Consider the following 15,096-nt stretch of genomic DNA (forward strand, 5'->3'; position numbering starts at 1 on the left):
TGAATATCCAGGCCAAGATGCATATGATATACCACAACAAAAGCTGTTTTAAACTAATTTTTCTGGTTTTTAGAATCCATCTCTAAAATTTAAAGCAAAGGAGTTACTAGGAAAAAATAGAAAATACTTCAATATTGCAGGAATTTTTTTTTTTAAATGTTACAAAATATATGGAAAGCGTAACAAGTCAAATGCCAGCAAAGATGTTCATTAAATCATTGTATCACAAAGTAGTCTTTAAATAACAAGAGCCCGAAGGAGTCGGAAGCACAGCATGAGGTCCAATGGAATTGGGGGTTTGATTCCATTGCCATCCAAGCGGAGATAACGGAGCTGTGGTAAATTGCTCTCATAAACATAATCTCCCGGGATAGGAATTGGACATACTTGAGTTCCATTAAGACCTAAAAAAAAAAAAAACACCAAATAAATATGAGAAAAATTACTAGTAATAAATGTATTAGATTACTAGGTAAAAGCTATTGATACTTTTGAATATTATTATTATTATTATAAATTGCATTGTTCAGGAGACAGTAAGATCACCAGTCAACATCGTGTTCTTCTTTCTTTTATGGAACGTGAGAAAGATAACAAAATAGAGATGTTTTGCTGGTCAATTATCAATTAAGTCGCAAGGGTACCTTCAATGTCATTTCTGAAATTATAAAGATGTTTGAGGGGTTTGTTTGTCTGTTTTTTGCCTCAGGAGACAACAGCATCTAGTTGGCCTTGTCTAGGCATAAAAGCTAAACAGAATACCTTCTTATAGAAAATACCTTCTAATCTTTAGATGAAGACTACAGGTGGAAGTTGAAATACGAAGAAAGTTTTAAAATCACTTCTGAATGGTTACCAAGGAGTCAAGTTCAACCAGGTGACTTAATTTTTTTAATTGCACTTGCAATAAATTGCAGGAGTTTCTCAACCCCCCTAAATAGCTCCGTCCATCTATACATCCGTCCATCCATCCATCCATCCATCTATCTATCTACAGTATCTATCTATCTGAGTTCTTGGGAATCAGGATGGTATGTAAAAATAAATCTAAGAATTGCAATCAAAGTGAAGTCACTGATAATTTAAAGGGGAGTTTAATGCAGAAGCACATTTAATTTAATATGCAATTTCTTCCTTTCTTTACATCTTTTAAAGAGAGCTACAAAGGGCAAATATCTGACGAAGAATTATACAATTTGAGGTGCCCTTATTTGAATTCTCTGTCTTTTTTAAAGATAAAGGACCCTTGCTGGAAAGGAAAAACATTCACCTTTATTTTTGCCAGGTTGGTTTTTATTTGTTTGTTTGTTTGTTTGCCTTAAAAGTTCAGAAACTCACTGAAATGTCTTCAGAACTTTATGAATGGGAATTTTTCTTGAAATAAGAGAGTTCTAAAAATCAAAAAGCATTGTGTTGAATAACAATGCATTTTCATAAAAAATAGAACCCAAAATGTTAAGAACAAGGCCATCAAAAATGCACATATGATACTGTGAATTTCACAGAGCATTTCATTATGTTTCTAAACAGGAAGCAGGTGCAGATGGTTCACTTTTCCATGGATTTATTCATGTGATTCATTTGTCTGTTATGGAGGTGTTTGGCCTTTTTGTAATTTGAGGCTTAGAATAAATTTCTGGGTATTCTGATTAATTAGAGATTTCTGTTTTCTGCTGTGATTGTTTTTTTGTTTTGTTTTTTGCAATAAACTCTCAGCATTTCCAACTGTACAATAGTGAACATTTTTCATTAATGAATATACATGTATACATTATAAGGAGACATAGGATAAAATGTGTGGCTGGGTTCACTAATTTAAGATATTATCTCCATCTTGTTTCCAACCCCCATCCCATCTATTTATCTACTGCTAAACTGTAGAGTTCATATCTCTGCTTGACATACTATTCAACCATTTGATGCTCATCCTACTACTTTATATTCACATTAAAAAGGATAGAATATTTTCAGAGTTACTGGGAGTCAGATGGCATATCAATTTAATATATTATTATGGTTGGCTGCACAAGCAGCCAGATGCTTAGACTGCATTTAGTGTGTTTACTCTCCTATCAAGTCCTTCCCAGGAACCTGGGCTAACCAGATGTTGTTTGATGATATTATTATTTTGTTGCATAGTCAGATGTTTAGGTTGGATTTAGCATTTTTATCCACCTATCAAATTCTCACATTATTACTGTTATTCTGATGTCTCTTCCTAGTTTGGGTGAATGCTGAACAGCATTCATCATGATTATCTTAATTAGTTCTTGTATTGTAGTGATAGACATTTCAATAGATAAAATACATCAAATAATCCTACATAATTTGTATGTCTGATTTCTGGCTAGTTCTGATTAAATGAGCACTTTTTTTGAGTTATCCTTTCTAATTATTTCATGTGAAGTTGGATTCTGACTGGGCAGATCCAAGTGAGCTGCTGGGGCATCTTATAATGTTAATTGGACTGAATTTGATTTTGATTACAATTGACTAATTGCAATTATAATTGATTACAATGATCTTCTGAACTGTGACTTCATCTACCTGTTTATTACATCCAGACCTCTTTTGGGTTGAGAAGATGACCTGGGGGGAGACCATGCAATGGTTGGATCTATGCAATAGTGTCAGCCTCTTTGAGGGCAGAAACGATCCCTTTGACCTTGAAGGAGGTGAGGGGCCCTCATGGACTTTGCCACTGGGGACAATTACTGTTCAGTTTCCAATCTTCCCTTTATGGCTATTATTATATGATGTTCAATTACCTTTGGCAGTGCTGAGATAGAAGCAGTGTATTCATTTTCATATTATTATTGTTCTCTCAGTGTGTGTGTTTTAAAAATATATATTTTTATTGTTTATTGTGTGTTTTGATATCATTGGCTATGGTATCCTTCTGACTAGCTTAAGAGTTGGAATTGGGAAATTTGTGCTGCAGTGATTTGCTTCCTTCCTCAGTAGTCAGGTTTAATTGGCATTGAATAGGGAAGAGATTGTGCCCATAATCCCCCACAAACAGGTTCAATGTTCTTACCCCTATTCCCATTTAACATTTGCATAAACTCCTTGGTAAAATTATCCATAAATTCAGGATCTAGTATCATCATATTGTATTAATTATATATACCAGGGGTGTCAAACTGGTGGCCCTCAGGCTGGATTCATCACACGCAGGCCACACCCATCCCAGCTCTGCAAAGGGGAAAACATCAATAAAGTCACATGACTGCAATGTGACGCAACAAGTTTGACACCAGTGGTATATACCAATTAATACAGACTACATGGCTGCACAGGAGAAGCTATCATTGTATTTATCCAGTGTCTGGAAACTGTTCAGGAGGAAGCTAAGAAGAACAGACTCATGCTCAATCCTGTCAAGACTGAGTGGCTGTGGCTGTTTGGGGCTCCCTAGATTGGCACTTCATGGCTATCACTATAGCAGTACAAGAAATACTGTTCTTGGATAAGCTGCACTTAGGCATTCATGACATAGTACACAATTTGGGAGTTCTTCTGCTTTGAGCTCTTGCTCAAAGAAGCCCAGAAGGGCCTTGTATAGGTCTGCTATATGCAGCAATTGTGCAACCTTTTTTCAATTTGGAGGCCCTTCAGACAGTCAGTTATGCCCTATTCAATTCCTGATGTGACTATTGCAATATATATGGGATTGCCTTTGAAAACCATGGAAAGTTACAGCTGATTCAATAGGCAGTGGCATAGGCAATAGCAGAAATTTCTTCTTATACCCATTCTCATCACTGCTTAAAGAGCTGTGTTGGTTATGACTTGACTTTCCAGTGCAATTCAAGATACTGGTTGCCATTTATAAAGCACTTCATTGCATAGGGTTTAGTTCTTTGAGGAGATGTATGTCTCTAATAGTTTCTATTTATTTAGTATAATTGCACAAAGTGGGTGTGTTTGGGGCCCTCCAGTTAAACATTGTTATTTTGCATAACTAAGGATGCATGCCTTCTCTAACATGACCCTAATGCCAACAACAGCATCCCATCCGAGATATGTACATGTCTCACCTTCAAATATTCTGAATGTCTTAGAAGACTTGCTTTTCCTGATGCCTGGGATTAGGGTATTCACGGAGCTTTTGACAATTATTTGTTTGTTATTTGTATGGCTGTGTATGAGCATTGTTATTTTTATTTTATATATTCTTTAGAAAGAATACGAGCCACACGGAATGTTTTTGGATTTGGGCTATCTTGAAAACTAATGAATAAATATATAAATAATAATAAGGTATCATTATACATGTGAACAATTTCAAAATGCTGCCTTTTTATTCTGCTGTATGAAACATAACCCAGTGCATATTATTCAGAAGGGAGACTTCTAAGTACAAATGTACTTACATCTAAGTACAGATGGCAAATTTCTGTAAGTAATAGGAAAACAGAGTTACTGCAAAAATGTGGGCCATATACACTTACTATTGATTCTGTTGTTATCAAGATAAAGATGCTCAAGATGGATACCAATAGCTGGGATTATGGTGAGTTCATTGTATGATAGCTGAAGATCAAGAAGGGATGAAATATTAAAGACTTTGCTTGGTAGGCCTCCATCAGTTAATTTATTGTGGTTCAGCCGTAGGGAAACTAATCTGAGCGTTGCATCAAAATAATTTTCTGGTATTGCTTCAATAGAATTACTGTCCAAAAATAGCTGGTTCACATTAGCAGGAAGGATTGGTGGCATTTTTGTAAGGGAATTTTGAGCAACGTTGAGTTGCATGAGACTGCTCAGTCCTTGGAAAGTGTTGCTTGACAGAGCATTGTCCAACAGTTTGTTTTGATGTAAGTCTAACATAGTTAGGTTTTCCAAATTGTTGAAGACACCTTGAGGGATTGTCCTGATTTTGTTTCTTGCTAAACGCAATTGTTCAAGGCTTCTTGGCAGGGGATCTGGCACTTCTTCTAAATAGTTGTCTTCCAGGTACAAGTAAAGTAAACTTTTTAAATTGTTAAACGCACCTTTTTCAATTCCATTGGTAGTGATTTTGTTATTGTTTAGATTTATCCATTTTAGTTGGGTGGCATTCACAAAAGACTTCTCTGTAATTATTTCAATAAGATTGTTTTGGAGATAGAGGTACCAGATTCCCGGTGGGATGGCAGGTATTTCTTTCATTGCTTTGCTATCACAGTATAAAGCATTTGGGAAGTTTGGAGGACAGAAACAGTCCTGTGGACATTCAAAGGTATAAAACAACCAATTGTATGGATCAGATTCATCCTCCATCGTTCTGATAGTGCGAGTCCACACAATAGTGGCTAAGAAGGATACCAAAAGGCTGGAACAAAATATTATATTCATAGTTTACCTTAAAAAGAGGGCAAAATGAAGTTACAGACTACACGTGAATCTTTTGTTTCCAACAACAAATAACATTAATTTTATAATAAAATGTGAAGGCTTATATTCTCATAAGAGTCAAAAATTTTATATCATTTCTGTCTGTTCCCCTACCCCAACATTTATTTTAAAAAATATTGCTTAGTAGAGCACTCTGCAGCTAATTTGTGCATCAGTCTAGAATCCTTATAAATTGCTACTCAACTAAACTGCATCCACATTCAATATTCGTTTAAAAGAAACTTTAAAAGAAGTTTGATTTGGTAACTGGTACCAGATAAGTTTATTCTACTTTACCCTTAACCTGGCAACATATTTTTCTACAAAAAAACAAAAAACCCCTCAATCAAATAACAGTCCGCTATACATCAGATGATTGACACCACTGCTTTTATTGACAGCTTTCCAGCCTTAGTCCAGTGATTCTTTAAATAATTTTTGTATTATGTGATGATAAAGTATTTGGATCAGATTTTCTAGGTCCAGATCCTTTTATACACATAAGAAGAACATCAAAGAATATTGGAGCTGCTCTTTGGGCAAGTCTCCTCTATGTCTGGAGAACTTTGTTTGAAAAATTTCACTTATTCCCAATGCTATAAATTATTGGCTTCTTCTAAAAAAAAATGTAATTACTTTGAAAACAGATTCTGTCCAGATATTCACTTCTGTTGCTTGACATATAGATTTCTTTGTCAAGATCCATTCTTTAAAAAAATCACATTGAAAATAACTTATTTCATTGCCTGTATAAAATGAATACACAATCCAATTTTCTATTATATGGTAGCATTTGTACAATTCTCAAATAGTACATCTGAAATTATAAGGATCTTGATTGATACAAATAAGCCTTTAAAAAAGGAGAGACCAGCTGGAAAAACATATACTGAAGTGTTCTAAGTACATTAATTAATAACAAACAATATTAATGTTGAAAATTAAAGGGAGTATTAAAAAAACAGGAAAACAGTATTTTGCATTCTGTATGGTTGGACGGGGGTGCGTAGGTGGCTGTGTTTGTATACTGTTTCTCTACAACATGAAATCCAACATGACAATGTTTTGATAGGCTTTGAAATTGATGGATAACAACCTTCAAGATTTCTCGGTATATAAACTCAGGGAGAGACACAGAGGGAGACTAAATAATTTTGAGGGAATACTGTAATTTATTAATACATTAATTTGCCATCTCCTTCTGGTACATAAATATTCCCAACATTTTCCTGTACAGGTTTGGTACAGGAGGCACCTGAAAAATCATTAAAAACAAATAACTTTCCTTTCAAAACTAATTGTAGTTTCATTTCTCAGAAATTTATAGCATTCAAGTCTAAAATATACAGATACATCACTTCAAATACCTGCCTATTTTTTCTAATTTAACACTGCTTCAGATTCTAACTTACCTCAGCTTGGATTCTCTTCTTTCTATGATAACTGTTGCTAGACTACAGTATATGAGTTGATCAGGCAACAGGCAGTTTTTTATGAATACAACCTCATATATATGTGTGTGTATGTGTGCATCAGTGACTACAAATTTAACCCCTAAAATAGCTACTTACCTCAGCACCTACACAATAGAATACAGGAAATTCTGTATTTCCCATCAAGATGCCTTTGGAGTCATTCCCGGTAAATACTAAGCTCAAGTTTAAAATAATGGACTGACTGTAGTAAAAATCAGTAATATTAATGCAGATACATTCAGATATTTGCATTCATTTTCAAGCTACTCTAATTAGAGAACAAAGAATTTAAACTAGTGCCATCTGTTCCTGTGGAAACCTTTTATTTGATTTTGATCAAAAACAGATGCAGGAATGCTTTTACAGATATTATTCTTGATTAGGAAGACTAGAGAAGACAGTTCAGAAGTCTTGATGAAATATGTTTGCTACTATTGGAAGAGTTTTATACAATTCTTGTTCTTTCCATGAACAAGAAAAATTTCTTGTCTCCAAAATACGGACATTTTCTAGGATTAAAACTTCGTCATGTATTCTAAATTTTGCTTTTACAATCATTCACTATTTATATTCTTTATCTCAAATCATTTTAATAATTCCTTTACATCTGGCTTTCCAACTAAGGATAAGACACATGGGAGGAAGAAGAGATAGGACCAAAAATCATTACTATTATCATAACCAGATCAATATTCCAGAAAATCTGTCTTTTTTATTGGCTGATTCAGCTGATGATGTCAAACTGAATTTCTTTGAGGGCTGGGTCAGCATTGTAGTTCTCCACAGACTGGCCAGGGTGGGGGGAGATGGGATGGATGCCTCTTGTAGCATCCTGCCAGGCAAAATGGGGCACAGGGGGACTGCATGAGCCCCCCCCCCCCCCCCCGCATACCCCTGGCTTGACTGCCAGAGTCATTGCAAGCTGGTCCTTTGCTAGTTGTAGGCCGGCCCCACAGGCCACATTTAAGCACCCCAGCCTTGAGTTTGACACCCCTGATGTAGGGTAAGAGATACTTACATAAGCTGACAAGTATCATTGAGTGAAGCATGGATTCATCTCATCTAGTACAATCAACATAGACTTGTAGCAGCTTTCTAAGTTTTTATGACAGAGCACCTGATCTAACATTGAAGTAAATATTTATCTTAATGTTTGCCACTGCTGAAGAGCAAACAAGCAGACTGGCCTATATGTTTCATCAGTAGTTGTTGAGAAGAAGGAACAGAGTTTTGTGGAGTCTGCTTCAACATCACGGAGGTCTACTTTAATTAACTTTTGAAAATGCCTTATTGGCTACTGGATTCTTGTGTAACCAGTACTTTCATGATCCAACAATCAATAGCCAGTGCCTCTCAACAGAGAAACTGAACTTAATTCCTCCTACTATCTCCTTTCCTCATGAGACTAACACTATGAAAACGTGATATCTGTTCAATTATAGTGGTACAAAAATATCATATGAGCATTTTGCAGACTTCTGAAAACTTTTGCAATATGATACAGATAGATAATTCAATTCATATTCAGTCTATGCCACTTTCACATAAAAATTTCCATAAATCTTACTAGTCATTAAAGTTGCAGGAAAACAAAATGCTAACATATCTGCATCAACAATATGGAAAATGTGGATTAAACTGAGTGGCCAAGAAAATGGAAAAGATGTATGAGTAAGTTTCTATCAGAAAAGGGAAGAAGTAAGAGAAAGAGCAATTATTCAACCACTGTGCTAAGAGTTTTGCATATGCTGTTCAACATGTATACTGTGAGATTGGCTGAGGCTCCCTTCGTGCACCCCTCCCAACACAATACAACTCACAGTGAAAGACAGAAAATCCCTATCCCATAAAGTCATACATGGAAAGAAAAATGTCAAATGAAATGGATTGTGTTAAATAGACAATGAAAAATAAGAAAATATAAGAAGGAAGTTTACTTTTGTTTCCTTGACTTTTGCAAGTTCTTTAACAATATAACACATGAGATCAGTGGTAAAATCCAATCTGGCTTGGTGGGTGTGATGTGGCTTGGTGGGCATGGCAGGGGAAGGATACTGCAAAATCTCCATTCCCATCCCACTCTGGGGTCAGCCATAGGTGGTATTTGCCAGTTCCGAACAACTCAAAATTTCTGTTACCGGTTCTCCGAACTGCTCAAAATTTCTGCTACCAATTCTCCAGAACCTGTCAGAACCTGCTGGATTTCACCCCTGCATGAGATAATATGGAAAATATTAAGACTAGCAGAACACCTGATTATTCTTCTGAGAAATTTTTAAAATTAAGAAGTTCAAAATAAGGAAGAGAATGAAGAGGATGCATATTGTCCTGATAGCTCTAATTTATACAGCAAACATATAAAGGAAAGGTAGGATTGAATGTAATGCCAGCTGGAAACAAATTGGAGTTGAAAATATTAACAATTTTTGAATATGCAAATGCATATAGCTAAGAAAGAAAGAGAAAAAAAAGAAGTTAATGTGTAATTGCACAACTGAGATAGAGTAAGATAAAGAAGATAGATAATTTTGATTATGGATTTAATTACAGTTACTGTAGTAAAAGTATCAAAGAACCACCTGGTCAGTCCTGATTCAGATAGAAAATCCACAGGATTTAGTTTCAAGCAGGTAAAAATTGACACTCTCTTTGAACCTGTAAATGGTTCCTTAAAAGAACTAGTTCATTCGATGCTTGCTTGGGAGTTGTGTGGACTGAGAAAAATAAATTGAGTTAGACCTCTCACACAAACACAAACACACACACACATCAAAATTCTTGTATGTGTCCTTTTTGTACTCATAATGGTATAGTGGTGATCTTTTGGAGAAAAAGTAGTCTTTCAGGTACATCTAAATTCTTTATTCAAAGTTTTAACGCTGAATTTCAAATAAATGTAGCTATGAGTATGCTATGTAATAAATTTCAGGGAACTTAAAGCTTTAATAATTCAGTTTTAAAGATAAATATTTTGAAATGTACCAAGTTAATTAAAGTCCCATGAAAATACAACATTTCAGTGCTTCTGCTGCCATCACTATGCTGTCTTCTGTTGGATAATACCTAAAGGCTGTAATTTAAATAGTAGCCTTTTTCATCTTCAGTAAAATTATGGTCTGACAAACTAACTTTATTAGCCATCTGTTGTTGTTGTTGTTGTTGTTGTTGTTGTTGTTGTTATTTTTTGGATAAATTTGTGCACAACATAAGTTCTTTTAAAACAACTCTAAAACCTCTACTGTCAATTAGAAGAATAACATCAAGAGGGAGGAACAAAGGTTAATTGGAAACAAATAGTTATGTGCAAATTTTAGTTATTATTTTATCAGTTCTGTTCCTCTCATTTTGATCAGTTTTTTCTGAAAAATAGTTTCTTTGTAATCTATATATATATATAAAAGCGAAAACCACTCACGCATTAATCACAAAATCTCCAGAATCATAAAGTCTACAAACTTGAAAGTTGCCACGTATGTTCCTCTTGGCTTCTAGGTGCTCACTAAGAAAGGATTTTTCGAAATGACTATCAGAGCATTAGTATTTCCTATATTATTATAACACACTCTGATGCTAATTAGTTAAACGTTCTACTTCTCCTCCCAACTTGAAAATAACTCTGGAGAGATTGGGATAGCATAGGATAGGCTTCTGTGGGGCAAGCCTCATGGAGAGAAGGGATAGCATAGGACAGGCTTCTGTGGGGCTAGAAAACATGAGGAAGAGAAGGGATAGGATAGGAGACGTTTCTGAGGGGCAAGGCTGAGAGAGAGAAGGGGAGAGGAGAGGCTTCTGTGGGGCCAGCCTGAGGGAGAGAAGGGGAGAGGCTTCTATGGGGCAAGCCTGAGGGAGAGAAGGGGATAGGAAAGGATCTATGGAGCCAGCCTCAGGGAGAGAAAGGGAAAAGAGAGACAGTTATATAATTATAACTACTCATTAATTTTCAAAGTCTGAAGTGTTGATTTATCAAACCCAATCACATAGTTTTGTAGTGGAGCACAAGTATTCAGCTAGTTCTTAATATAATATGGCATCTGATTTTCATTCATTTCTTTTTGCTTATTTTATTCAGTAGTTATATCCTGCAGATAGACAAAATTATTTAGCTCATTCCAGAAACAAACTAATGTTCAAAGTCCTTTAAGAAGCCTAACATTCAATAATTAAGATTAGAAAAGTGTGTGTAGTTATCATTAGACTCTCTATCAGTTGGATTTTCTATTGAGAAAGGTATGATTTCAGTGAACCTGCTGAGTCGTCCCATAGCTTTTTCATCTCTGTTCCTTTAATGAATTCCATTCACAGAAGCTATCTTAATTATTCCTAACTGCTTAATGAAACTTCAATGACCAATATTTATACATCAGCAAGTTACAAACAAACATTAACCACTATTCTGATTGTCATCAGATTAGAAACATCTGACTGGTGACTGAAAAGGAAAAGGTTTAAGACACTGAGTTCTATCTACCTCATCACTATTAGTTCCATACTTTCATTATCCCAAATCAACCATAGTAGCACTCTTTCCACTATCTTGGTTTAATGTAACATGGCATGGTCCCTAACCCTAACCCTCTCTTTTACAAGACTAGAGAATTATCCAGGCGTTTTGGGAAGAGATGGAGTCAGCTATACCTTAATTAGTTTATTTTGTCTTTGCCTTCCAATCATACCATCAAATGATGATCTTGTAGAGAAAAACTGGAGACCTGATTGGATCTAATCAGTGAGGTAGATGAATACCTGACTGTCAAGGACAAGGCAGGCCCTTAAATAAACTGACTTTGAACTATATCCAGATATGATTCAAGCCAAAGCCAACTGGCAACAATGCAGCTTCCAAAATAGTGGATCACTTGAATATATCAGGATAGCTGTCCCTGCCCAGGTCATCAATTTTATACCAGCTACAGTTATAAATATTTTTCAGTAATCCAAGCACATGTAACTAAGATATGAGTGACTGTGAGAAGAGTCTTCCAAATCAGGAGTTGGTGCAATAATTGAGGCATGAGACAAAACCCTTCCTCCTACAGTTGCCAACAGCTGATTGAGAAGGATCTGCTAGTTCAGGAACATTCTCAAATTGTGAATTACCTTTAAATTGGTGAGTCCAACTCTATACAGAAACATATTTAGTATTTCCTGGAATAATTTGACCCATAAAACAAATGCCATCCCTTTTTGAAAGATACAATCTGAGTCTGTTCTTTCCTTCAGACACTGGGTCAGCACTTCTACTGCATCATCTGATAATAGTGAATTCTGTTCTAATGAATAACCTCCCGTGGTGATTTTATGTAAACATTAAAAAAAAGTAGTACAGAACCCTCTAATACTTCAAAAAAGTATTGACATCTCTGGGTAGCTCAGCCCTCCCCAACTAGAACTAGTCCTTCAAGAAGGAGGAAAGACATTGTAAAACAATGCATCCCATGTCTGGAGATTCTCAGGTCATAGTTGTCTCAAATATGCTTTATCAAAAGACAACAGTCTAGCTGTCTTTTGAAAAAGCATGTTTGAGAGTACATCCCATGGCAATCCATGGAAGTGGTCTAGAACTATATCATGGTTAATGGTATCAAAAACTGGAGATTAACTGGAGGAGATGCAGTGGTTAGAATGCAGTGCTGCAGGCTACCTCTGCTCACTGCCAGAAGTTCATCCCTGACCGGCTCAAAGTTGATTCAGCCTTCCATTCTTCAGTAAAATGAGGACCCAGATTTTTGGGGACAATATGCTGACTCTGTAAACCTCTTAGAGAGTACTGTAAAGCACTATGAAGAGGTATATAAGTCTAAGTGCTCTTGCTACCCTGTTTCCCCTAAAATAAGACATTACCTGATAATAAACCCAATCGAGCTTTTGAGCACATGCACTAAAATAAGCCTTCCTGGAAAATAAGCCCTCCTTGAAAATATTTAAGTGCATGCGCAGCTGGTTTCCGCCATTTCCTCTGGTTTCCTCCACGTGCCCCAAAATAATAAGACCTCCCTGAAAATAAGGACAAACACTTATTTCGGGGTTCAAAAACAGGGTCTTATTTTTTGGGAAACACGGTATTCGTGCAGTCCACGTTTCTTAATGGTTGTTCTGATAGGAATTTGGAAAATAGTGGGTTGGGGAAATCTAAGTTAATTGAGTTATTATGATTAAAGAAGTCTAAGTGCTTAAAGAGGATTCAGAGGATTGCCTTCCTCTGATCCAGATCTTCCAAAAATCATCAATAATTCCACATTTTAGGGGGAAAGCTGTTTCACAATAGAGGCACCATAATATATAAGACACACTTCTTGGACTCCACAAAATGACACTACTTCACCAGTGGGAGCCAGGGCTTGCCCATGATAGCTAATCTACTAGGAATTATAGAAACAAGTGGGAAGACATGTTTTTCCAAGCCAGCTGTCCTCATGCCATGTGGGCCTTCTAAGATGACAATCAGTACATTGAATTGAACTCAGAAGTTTATTGGTAGCCCTTTGCAGCTCACACAGCAGTGGTGAGCTGCTGTGCCAAATAAAGAATGTGCTGTTGTGTTCTGGACTAACTAAAGTTTCATAATGCTCTTCAAGGGAATCCCCAACACTTAGTAGAATACATTGGAATAGTCCAGTCAGGTAGTAACTAAGTAACACAAGTGATCATGAGCAATGCTTCCCAAATGAGAAACAACTACAACTGGTGCACAAGATGTAATTGTGCAAAGGCTATGGTCCTGTCTATGACTGCCACCTGCTGCATGAACAGGAAGAAAGGACTCCAGAAGAAGTCCCAGATTATGCACCAATCACTAGATGCTGTCTGTCTGATATTTTGGGTAGTGGATTACCAACATTCTTAGAAGTTTAAATGTCAAAAGGCAACATTTTGTGGTGATGTGGCTTGGCTCCTATTGAAGTAAAATGAAATTATAACAAGATCCAGATAAATTTAGTTTCTTCCAAAAGTAGTCTGTGCATGTATATTTCTCCCCTCTGTCCTCTGATATTTTTGGAATGATTTCAGTTTCCTTAGTGGCTATAAGCATGTGCACTCTTATACAAAGACCTTTAGATAAAGATTCTGTCTATAAAACATAACTCAGAAAAAAATTTACACTGAAATGGAATTTGAGAGTTAATAACAAAGTCGATCCCTTTGGAAATCTCAGACTAAGGGGACACATTCATACATTTAGATACAAATGGAAAGTCAGAATAAAATGCAAGCTAATGAAAAAGGATTTGTGACAGAAGTGCAATATTTAGTGCAATAAGTCCAGAGTACAATATTTAGTGTATCGGTAGTTTTCAACCTTAGCAACACATCTTGAAGTTGCCAAATTGAGCTTAAGAACTTGGCGTAAGAACTTCAGCTACATACATACATACATACATACATACATACATACATACATACATACGTACATACATACATACACACATACATACATAGCCTCTCATTTTGCAAAGCTTTACTGAGTCTGCTTTAAGAAATAAATTCCCATAGTTGCGTTTTAGTGCTCATGCCTCAAGGGATGTGATAGGAAAATCCCTGAATATTTCATCTTCCACCTATTGCCTGCATTCACAAGTAGGGCTTACATTCAGAAGTTAGGGTAAAAAGAAGCAGCTGCAAGTATCTCCTGGACAGAGGACTACTAGCTCATAACTTTCTTCGGTTGATGATTATGAGCAATGAGAAAAGGAAGGAAGACTTTCCAGAATTGCATGACATACGTGAAAAATCCTGTGGCAAGGCTGAGATTAAAGTTTTCATAAAAGAATGCCTATACCATGTGTCCATCTAGTTATTTGTTATGAATGTTTTTCAACCTTAACTGGAGATGTCAACTCCAGTCAACTTTTTCAATTTATTTATTTATTGGTTCGGTTTATATGCTGCCCTTCTCCAGAGACTCAGGGAGGCTTACAATGCATTAAGCAATAGCCTTCATACTTTTGTATATACCTGCTTAGTAGGGCTTTCGGCTCCCCCTAAGCGGTGTCAGTTTATTGCCCCCACAATCTGGGTTCTCATTTTTATCTACCTCGGAAGGACGGAAGGCTGAGTCAACCTTGAGCCTGGTGAGATTTGAATTTGCAGTAATTGCAGGCAGCTGGCAGCTAAGGGCTACTTAACAGCACTTTAGTCTGCTGCGCCACCAAGGCTCCTGTGTCCTTACTATTTTTATAATATACATCATCTCTACTATAGGTAGACCTTAACTTATGACAACAATTGAGTCCAAAATTTCTGT

General features: G+C 36.2%; 1 protein-coding gene across 1 annotated transcript; it reads right to left on the reverse strand.

Annotated features, from left to right (window-relative positions):
• Window positions 1–237: 237 nt before the first annotated feature.
• KERA (keratocan) lies at window positions 238–5,340 on the reverse strand. Its single transcript, XM_070947630.1, has 2 exons — window positions 4,455–5,340; window positions 238–404 (listed from the first exon to the last, which is right to left on the reverse strand). Exons 1-2 carry the CDS (start codon window positions 5,338–5,340, stop codon window positions 238–240), a joined length of 1,053 nt encoding a protein of 350 aa, XP_070803731.1.
• Between the last annotated feature and the right edge of the window lie 9,756 nt (window positions 5,341–15,096).

This window comes from Pituophis catenifer, unplaced genomic scaffold (genome assembly GCF_029215685.1).
Source record: "Pituophis catenifer annectens isolate HBS135680 unplaced genomic scaffold, rPitCat1.0.hap2 SCAF_7, whole genome shotgun sequence".
Classification (NCBI taxonomy): domain Eukaryota; kingdom Metazoa; phylum Chordata; class Lepidosauria; order Squamata; family Colubridae; genus Pituophis; species Pituophis catenifer.

Excerpts from the sequence above, each read along its gene's own strand:
- KERA (XM_070947630.1), bottom strand. The coding sequence starts at position 5,340 with ATGAATATAATATTTTGTTCCAGCCTTTTGGTATCCTTCTTAGCCACT. Across the intron at positions 405-4,454 it reads TGATAACAACAGAATCAATA|GTCTTAATGGAACTCAAGTA; the intron begins GTAAGTGTATAT and ends TTTTTTTTTTAG.